Genomic DNA, 10,179 nt, shown 5'->3' with positions numbered 1-10,179 from the left:
TCTAGTTTTCAGCCTTCCCTTTGATTCTTTATGTAATTAATGTTCTTTCATTAATTTTTTTTAAAGCCAATTTTTGCTGTTTTTTTTGTTTTTAAAGAGCCTAGCTAATGCAGAATTGGTAATATAGAGTAACTTCTAGGCAATAGACTGTATGGCAGAGCTCCTATTGAGACTAACATTCAAATCCAGAGCATAAATTTCTGGACGTAACTCTTGAAAAGAGTATGAATCATAAAAAATCATCATCATAATAAATCATTATTAAGATCACTAATATTAAATACATAAATGACAGACATTTAAGTGTTATCAGTAATCCATAATGTTGCTACAACCACATTTATTATTCCTATTAGCAAAGAGGCAATGTTTCCAGAAGCAGTCATTGCTTTCTATAAAGATTTTCAAACATATTTCCTAAAACAGGACCATAATTTTCAACTCTCTTCATATTTTTACTCAAGTTCTACTTCTGCTTTCCTTCTCAATCTCTCAAATGTCAGCAGCCCAAGAATTCAACTGTCTTAATAGTGACCACTGTAACACACCTCATGCTGTTTGGAAACAGAGACTCTGTTGTTCAGTTGCTAAGTTGTCTGACTCTTTGCAGAACCCCAGGGCCCTATCCTCCACTATGTCCTGGAGTTTGCCCATATTCATGTCCATTGATTCAGTGACACTGCCATCTCATCTTCTGCTGCCCTCTTCTCTTTTTGCCTTCAGTATTTCCCAGCATCAGGGTCTTTTCCAATCAATCAGCTCTTCGCATCAGGTGGCCAAAGTACTGGAGCTTCAGCTTCAGCGTCAGTCCTTCCAATGAATATTCAGGGTTGATTTCCTTTAGGATTGACTGGCTTGACCTGCTTCCAGTCCAAGGGACTCTCAAGTCTTCTCCAACACCGTAGTTCAAAAACATCAATTCTTCAGTGTTGAGCCTTCTTTATGGTCCAACTCTTACATCCATACATGACTACTGGAAAAACCATAGCTTTGACTAGATGAACCTTTGTTGGCGAAGTAGTCTCTGCTTTTTAATATGCTGTCTAGGTTGGTCATAACTTTTCTTCCAAGGAGTAAGCATCTTTTAATTTTATGGCTGCAGTCACCGTCTGCAGTGATTTTGGAGCCGCCAAAAATAAAGTCAGCCACTGTTCCCCATCTATCTGCCATGAAGTGATGGGACTGGATGCCATGATCTTAGATTTCTGAATGTTGAGCTTTATAGCCAACTTTTTCACTCTCCTTTTTCACTTTCATCAAGAGTCATATCTTTTCTTCCAAGGAGCAAGTGTCATTTAATTTCATGGTTGCAGTCACCATCCACAGCAATTTTGGAGCCCAATAAAATTTGTCACTGCTTCCACCTTTTCCCTACTTGCCGTGACATGATGGGACCAGATGCCATGATCTTTGTTTTTTGAATATTGAGTTTTGACCATTCCTAAATCAACACAATTTCCACTTCTACATAACTGCTTTTCTTATTCAGGAAAAAAAGACATGGGTGGACCTACGTTAGATACTTTCAGCTCCTCTCTGGGGATGGCTTTTGCAGCAGCATACATGATACCCATCATCAAAGATCGGCACCTATGTGTCCAGCAGCACCAAGAGATGAAAGAATGCAAGACATCGCCCTTTATTCTCAACAAACACCCAACTGGATCAGAGAAAAGTTATTCCAAGTGAAATAACACAGGCAAACACACAATGAAATAAACCTGTTCAGTTACTTTAAGGTTCTTTGTCATATACTTTCCTCTCCTTCCTAAGATCTTAAGCTTTGGAAAGGCCAGGACTTTGTTTCATTCTTCCTAATACTTGGCATGCAGTAGTCTTATTCTGCACATTAATAGATGCTCATTATGTAATTTTTGAATGAATGGATATAGATTATGTGTATTTACTTAATAGTGAAGGTTGAATGAATACATATAAAGATCTCGGAACAGTGTCTGTTACTACATACTTAAAAAACTGAATTATTATAAAATAAGTTAAGATTTTGTAATAGAGATTAGAAAGGAATTTTTATGTTTGCTTTAAACTCACCCTGGAAAAATAGGTGGGAACTGAAAGAATATACCGGATGAGAGTATTAATGAAGGCACAGGCAGAGGAATAAACATGATGTTTAAGTATACAGCTGACCTTTGAACAACAGTTTGAATTGTGCAGGTCCACTTATATTTGGCTATTTTTCAATAGTAAATACTATAGTACTACATGATCCATGGTTGGTTGAATCCATGGGTTTGGGGTAATCACAGATATGAAGGGCTGGCTATAAGTTTTACTGGGATTTTCAGTTGCTTAGAGGGTCAGTGTTCAACCCCCATGTTGTTCAAGGGTCACTGATAATAAACCTAAGAGCATAGAGAGGTTGTAAACAATCTAACATTTGCTAAGCTGAATTAATTCTAAATGACATTTATCATTTTACATGAAGAACAATGTTTATTTTAAATCTGTTATAGGGTGAAGGCGGTTTAATAAAAGTTTGTCCAGTAAATTGAAAGTACCTCAAGACTTACTCAACTTTGTATCCTTAGGCCCTCCCTACAACATAGTAGACACAAGAAATAATATGCCGTACTGAATCCATAACTACTTAACTGTATCAATACACCATATAAAAAATTTAATACAGATTTAAAACATACACATTTAACTTTATTTCATCGTCATTTAAAGCTTGATTTTATAAAACATAAAAAGACATTCTTAAGAGTTCTGTATCACAACAATTTGAAAAGCGGGAATATCCACAGCTTTATAGGCTCAAGTTACATAAATTAAACTCAAATAATTGGACATTTTTTCAATATGGAAACTATATGAATGAAATAAATGGCAAAAGGATGCAATAGAAATATTTCACTACTTATGGACTATCATTAGTTACTTTCAGGACCTAAATAAAGATTCTGAATATTTATATTTCTTTTGTTCTATTTTATATTTAAATATTTCTCTACATTCTGAGTCAAACTACTTGACCAAAAGTCTGATTTAGAAAGGCATTTAGAAAAAGTTTTTCCACCTACGGTTACTACCTTCAAAGAAAGTAACACTGCAGTACTGATGCAATCTGTGCAGTAAATTATGTCAACCCTATGGAAAGCCAGATAGGTACCAAAAATGGAACAATTTTGCACAGATTCAGTAAATATCATGTTAAGTTTTCCTCATCTAAAAATTAACCGATGAAATAAAACCTATCAACTATAGTTGATCTGGTAGGAAAACCACATTTGAGAGTTACAAGTGCCTTACTGTCCATATCTCACCCTCAGTCATTGACAGGAATTTTGTAGGCTACCATGCTATTTACTTTGTGAATTGTAGTAGTAAATGAACGAAGACGAACTTCCTCAGAATTCGTAATGAACTGTGGTCCCGACTCTTCCCATTTTTCAGGTACAACCAGATCTTTGTCTGTATAAATGAGGAGATCAAATGAACCTAAATTGGAGATAAAATCATTAAAGTACATTATTTTTTCCAAAGTAGAAGAACCCTCCTTGTCTCTCTCACATTTTGAACTGTCCACGGTATTAGAAAAGATAGTTTAGCCTGGTCTGTAATGACTAGTCAATTGCTTTTCCTCAATAGAAATTTACTGTAGTACAGAAAATATTGCACTCCTTTTGCTTCAGCACTCCTTTTGCTTTATCTTATGAAAGCTTCAAGTTTGCTTTTAAAAGAGAAAACCACTTCTGCAGAAAGTACGGAGTCAATCACAGAATAGCATAAAGGTAACCTGAAGGAAAGCTAACATCTGAGTTCTGTGACTGATGTAGCCTGGGGCCTAGAGCAGTGTCTCGCATAAAGTAGGCATTCAGGAAATATCTGATAAGGTAGAAAAGCAAGACAGTTATGGCTAGCCTTAAAATTATACATAAAAAATTAAGATAATGAAAGGGATTACATTAAGACATTCAAGAATGAATATTGTGGAATACTTTCATTCCTTTCCTTTTCAGAATTTCCAAATTTCCAGAATGCATGTAACACTACTTCTGCTTTATAATGCATTTTTCATTTTTATTATGTAATATTAATAATTAAGAAAAAATTTAATAAAGGGCTAATTCTTAAAGTAGTCTTTTCCCTGACAAATTTTAAGTCAATGTGAAGTTGTATAATACTTACAAGAAACTTCCAACAGTGGCAGAAATGTTACTGTAGCTGTGATCTGTCTGATCACTGAACGGATTTCATCTTGGATAGCTTTCTGAGACTTTTCTCTGGGTGCACTATTGAAGAAACCAAATCAATTTAAGTGTTAACAAATTATTTAAAACACTGGTAAGACTGATTAAATGTTTCCAAGATCAAATAAGTAATACATTAAAATGGAGGGTTTTTTTTAAGTTATAAGTGTATTAGGGCCTATATACCACAAGAGGCATATGCATTTTTATTATTTCATTTATCATTCCAGTCATTTTCTAGGGGTGGTCTTAAAATCAGGTCATTTGGTATCAGATAATCAGAAAACTGGCCAAGTGCTTCAAGTTAGGAAATCTACAGCACCTTTCAAAAAATGAAAATAATAGTATCTAAAATATTTTGTTGGTGCATTTTTCGTAATGCTAATTCCCTACTGCCTCAAGTAAGATATTAAATATAAAATTATTTTATAAGCTAAAAATTTCCTAAAATAAACCAAAGGCTTCAAAAGCAAACTACATTTCATTATGAGAAATGATTCTGAATTTACCAGTAAGCAAGCCTAGGACAATGCTAGACATGATCATATGAGCATTTCCCGTTCAGGTGGTCTGGAAACTATTTTATGAAGTGTCTTAGAAAATTTGGGGCATTCAATGAAACACAATAGAGCTGAATCTTAGGCTGTGGGAATCTAGGATAATCCCTGATGGTTAAAAGTACTTTTAAACAATTCACTAAATGGGCCACCAGGTACATACTACCATAAACACTGAAGGGTGAAAATCACCAATTTACACTATAGGCAATTATGTTAACAGTACATTATCTATATAAGACAGTGAACTATTCTTTGCCACAGGAGACTAAGGATCAAATTAAACATCCTAGAAAAAAAATTGTACTTTATATGAAACTTGTTCAATATAGTTAGAACTCATTTGGTAAAGAAAATAAATTTTAAAACATACAAAAATGGAAGTAATTCCTACTTACCTGTCATCTTTTGCAGTCTTGTCACACTCAATATCAAACTGCCATCTTTCAAGGACCTCTCCACTTTCAATATTTGAGATGACTACCACCAGTTTCTGAACTGAACACTTGTATAACCATTCTGCAATACACAGAACAAGGCATCTTTTTTAGTTTACTGCATTACAGAGCAACTCTCAAGGCCGACTTCTTATCCTCAGCAAATTTCTCCCACTGCTATTTTGGTTCCCCTCCAAATTGTGCAGAAAACTTGCCCCATCAATGGCCTAGCTCCCGATTTCCAATTCTCAGTATTTGTGCAAGGTATAGCACTGTGTGTTAAGGACAGTGAACATGAGGAACTTCCATCCTAATCCAAGGGAAGGGTGTAGGAGATGTCATTAATCTATTCACAATAATAAATGTGAAATTATAACTGTTGTAACTGCTATGATGGTGCAGTTTCCTATGACGTAATAGCAGTTACCTATGATGGTGCAACATACAGTACAATTAGAGCACAGAATAGGAAATTCTGACTCAGAGGGATTTTGTTCTAAGAGACAACAATATATATATGCAGAACAGGGAAGAGGGTATAGATTTTAAAATGTGAAATGATGGATTTATTTTGGCGGTGTGAGGTCTAAGTTGCAGCACGTAGGATCTCACTGCTAAAGGTATAGGGCTTAGACTCAGAACAGAGCACTGGATCAGAGGACTGAAAGGAGGCCAATACAACTGCAGTTTAAGAAAGGGAGGATGAATAAGGTGGGTCTGACAAGATAAACGGCCTAGACCACACAAGGCCAGGAGAGCCAAATTAAAGATGTTACACTGTAAGAACTAAGGAGGTCATTACTGTGTCTGAAGCAGAGCATGATGTAATTCAAGTTGTATTTGAAAACTATCCTTCTGGATGTGATGTAGAAGGTAAACTGGAAGTAAACAGAGGATCTAGGGCACTGATTCACGAATAACTCAAGCAAGAGCTAATAAAGGCTTAGAGAAAGACATACTGGTAGAGATGGAGCAGTAGACAGATTCAAGAGATTTCATAGTTAAAACTGTTAAGATTTATTGGATTACCTCAGGGTAAGGAAGAGGAATGAATCAGGGATAGCTCCCAAGTTTCTGATTTATATCAGTAGTCACCAAAGAGAACTGAAATCGAGATGATCCTAAATTCAGTTTTTAATATACTGAGTGTGAAGTGGTATATTTATAGCTGCATAAAGACATTAAGGGAGTCACTCAATATATGATACATGTAAGAGGTCAACTAGAGACAGATTCGGAGAAGGCAATGGCAAGCCACTCCAGTACTCTTGCCTAGAAAATCCCATGGATGGAGGAGCCTGGTAGGCTGAGTCCATGGGGTCACTCAGTCAGACATGACTAAGCGACTTCACTTTCACTTTTCACTTTCACGCATTGGAGAAGGAAATGGCAACCCACTCCAGTGTTCTTGCCTGGAGAATCCCAGGGACGGGGGAACCTGGTGGGCTGCTGTCTATGGGGTCGCACAGAGTCGGACACGACTGAAGTGACTTAGCAGCAGCAGGGACAGATTACAGTAAGAGGGCCTCAGACTGAGCCCTCAATTAATCTTAGAAACTGAGAATACTTTATTCAGGAATCGGCAGTTTATTTTTTTAAAGAGAGAAAATATTTTAGAAATGTTGAAGGCTTATGGGTCACCTATGTAGCATAATATTCTTTAAAATGTAATATTCTTAGCTTGCAAGCAGTACAAAAATAAGCCACTTGCTGGATCTGGCCTGTTGGCCTCGCTCACCCTGGCATATATGAACAACTTTTACCAATTTACATGTGAAAAAGAGATTGGGTGGTAATTTGAAGATACGGGGAAGTTGGTGATTTTTTTCTCCATAAGAGAAATAGGGTACAGTTCCTAAGGCTAGAGAAGTGGAATTTAAAAGACTGAATAGTTTGCCTGTAAAGCATTTCCTGCATTTTAACTAAAGGGAGAACTTAAGTAGGAAAGTGTAGATACATCTGACAAGAAATGTTATTGGTCTCAAAGGACACAAACCAAAACCCAGTAACTTAGGCAAGGCTGGCTTGCTACTTTAAGATGAAGACATACATCCATAGTTGCCTAGAGGTTCCATACCAAAATATCTGAATCCTGGCGTATGAATGACTATGGGTGGCTTAGCTCTGAAGTTAATGAAAACGCAATGATGTAATCTGAAAATGAAGCCAGTTGAAACAACAAAAATGATCATGAATTTAAAAAAAAAAAAAATGCCGGCTGTAGTATTTTTAGAACTAGTATTTTGGAAGAGCTAATGGGCAGAAAGGGAGAAACATTTTACAACACAGAGAAATTAGAAACAAGAATCCTAAGTGGAGAGAAATATGAAAGAGTAACTAGTAGAAATTCTAGAAATAAAAGGAAAAGATGGAGCATACTGATCCAACAATACTTCGACTTCTTGAGCTAAAAGAAGAAAATGAGTGTGCAGATAGAAAAGGCTTACTGACTCACAGGCATGATTAAAAAAAAAAAAGACAAATGGAAAACAGGTGAAAAATAAGAAAATTCTAATGAGTGCTGTCATTTAGTAGTTCCTTCTTTTTAAAGTTTAGTTCCCTAAGTTAAATCTGATTTTAGTGCCTTCATCTTAATATAATGATGGCTTTAGACTCCAAGCAGCTACAAAAAATATATGCAGTGGATTTTTCTCAGATAATGAACGCCATCATAATTACATAAAATTCCAATGTGTTCTATCATCCCTGAAGAAGTTGATGGAGATTGTTTTGTTAAGCCATCAGATTCCGAACCTTAAAATATTACCCGAAAGTGGAGGAATGGTGGGAATTCTTTCAATTTCTATGTTCTTTGCTTCCTCCGCAATTGGTTCACTGTATTGGAGATGGTAGTGCGGTTTACACTACCCTGTACAGAGCTGAAAAATGATCACCAAGAAGCTAGAAAATGTTGATCGTACGTGTGCTCGTATCCAACTCTTTACAACCCAATGGGCTGTAACCCGCCCGGCTCCTCTGTCCATGGGATTATCCTGACAAGAATACTGGAGTGGGCTGGCATTTCCTCCTCCAGCGGATATTCCGGACCCAGGATGGAACCCCAGTCTTCTGTGTCTCCTACATTGGCAGGTGGATTCTTTACCACTGAGTCACCTGGGAAGGCCCGAGGATCCTATTAACATAAAGGCCTGCAAAACTCAAAACTGTGTCCAACAATAAAATACCTTTTAGTTGATCCACCACATTATTTAGGTATTTTATGAGCTCAGGATCAGTAGTTACAAGCAAGGTGAGTCCATATTTCTGCACCCGAGTAAAGGTTTCCGATGGATATATGCCACGCTGATATAAAATACTGTTGATCCCAAATGCTGAAAACATAAGAAATATTAAAGTCATCGTCACGTTGTAACTTCGGGGGAAATAAAGGCATATGTAGATGGGGTTATGGTTTCATTAATAGTGTAAAGTTATAAATGTCTAAACACGTGTTTGTGTTTTGCTGAAAGCCGAGTAGGTACCAAGTGGCATTAAAAAAATCCTTAAAATCTTGCGTGTGAGTGATAGCTGCATTTATGTGGCAATAGAAGAAAAATGCCAAACTGCACTAATCTACCAGTGCCAAATTTCATTTCATTGTCAAACAAGTCCGAATGCCTATTTTATGGGTCAGTTCAGTCGCTCACTCGTGTCCGACTCTGCGTTGAGGGTGTCAAAACAGGCCACTGACAGACGAGTACCAAGCCCAGGCAGGCCTCTGCCATCTCTCTTTCCTCCTTTTCTCCTCACCGGTCCTGCCAGCTTCTGTCGGCAGGTACCCCAGGCCGAGCTCAGAACGCCCCTCCCGAAGTCTAGCCCTCCAGGGCGCGCCCGAGGCCCCTCGCCGTGGCGGGGGCGGGGGGTGTGGGAGGAGCTCTGCACCCGAAAGAAACGCTCCCGAGACGGGGCCCACCGCAAGGCGGGCCTCCGGGGCGCCCGGGCCGCCTCCTCCGCCGGGAGCAACGCGGGCGGAGGCGGCGCCCGCCGCCCCACTTCCTGATCCCGCCTGCCGGCGCCGGAGGCCGCGGTAACAGGGCCGGGGTTCGGGGCCGCTCCGGCCGGGCCGCGGGCCTGCGGGCGGCCTGCGCCCGGCTCTCCCGCCCACCGCCCCGCGCGAGGACTTACAGAAGAACTCGGCCACGATCTCGGCGCTCCCGCGCAACGTGATGCCTTGCTCCCGGGAGAGTTGCAGCGCCATGGCCAGGCCCACGGGTGACGGTACGCGCTTCCACCCGGCAGACAGCGACGCCAGGGGCTTCCGGAGCAGTTCCCCGCCACTCGTTTCAAAAAGAACGACGCAGGACGCCGTCGCGCCCTTTGCGCAGGCGCGGAGCGCGTCTAGACCCCGCCCGTCGCGCCCTTTGCGCAGGCGCGAAGAGCCTCTGGACCCCGCCCTGCGCGGGGGCGTCGGAGCGGCGGTTCGCGCAGGCGCAGTGGGGAGGCGCAGTTCCTGGTGGTGACGTCTGGCTGGGTTCCCGCCGTAGCGGTGGGCTGGCTGGAGGCTGGAGGGGAAGACGGTAGGTCCAGGTTTTAGTGGCCGCTCGCTGGGTCTGCGGACCGTAGTGACCTAGGAGCACAATTCCCGAGTTTGAAAGATTCTTTGAAAGTGTTATGAACCGTCCGCCACCCTCAGTGGCTCCAGTGGGCCTTAGTCAGCGGTCGGAACTTGCTAGGTGCAAGTTTGCTTCCCGAGTGGCTCAGACGGTGAGGACTCTGCCTGCAGTGCCGGAGACCTGCAATGCACGAGCCCGAGGTTGGGAAGATTCCCTGGAGAAGGGAATGGCAACGCACTTCAGGATTCTTCCCCGGGGAATTTCATGGGCAGAGGTGCCTGGCAGGCTGCAGCCGCTGGGGTCACGGAGTCGGACGCGACTGAGCGCCTAACACTTTCACTTTCTTTCAAAGCAGCTGCGTGCCGCAGACAAGTTTTTAGAGGTATTACTGTGCCGGTTTTTCCTGAGAAAAGGG

At 40.5% G+C, this 10,179-nt stretch overlaps 1 protein-coding gene across 1 annotated transcript; it reads right to left on the bottom strand.

Annotated features, from left to right (window-relative positions):
• Window positions 1-3,177: 3,177 nt before the first annotated feature.
• On the bottom strand, window positions 3,178-9,541 carry MAD2L1 (mitotic arrest deficient 2 like 1). The gene is made up of 5 exons (XM_055434102.2): window positions 9,337-9,541; window positions 8,397-8,543; window positions 5,173-5,293; window positions 4,156-4,259; window positions 3,178-3,465 (listed from the first exon to the last, which is right to left on the bottom strand). The coding sequence occupies exons 1-5, from the start codon at window positions 9,407-9,409 to the stop codon at window positions 3,293-3,295; spliced, it is 618 nt and encodes a 205-aa protein (XP_055290077.1). The 5' UTR covers window positions 9,410-9,541; the 3' UTR covers window positions 3,178-3,292.
• Between the last annotated feature and the right edge of the window lie 638 nt (window positions 9,542-10,179).

This window comes from Moschus berezovskii, chromosome 5 (assembly GCF_049115385.1).
Source record: "Moschus berezovskii isolate FMDL1 chromosome 5, NW_MosBer_1.0, whole genome shotgun sequence".
NCBI lineage: Eukaryota > Metazoa > Chordata > Mammalia > Artiodactyla > Moschidae > Moschus > Moschus berezovskii.
Note: the sequence above shows the minus strand (reverse complement) of the source record. Positions and strands in the feature narration are given on the sequence as shown.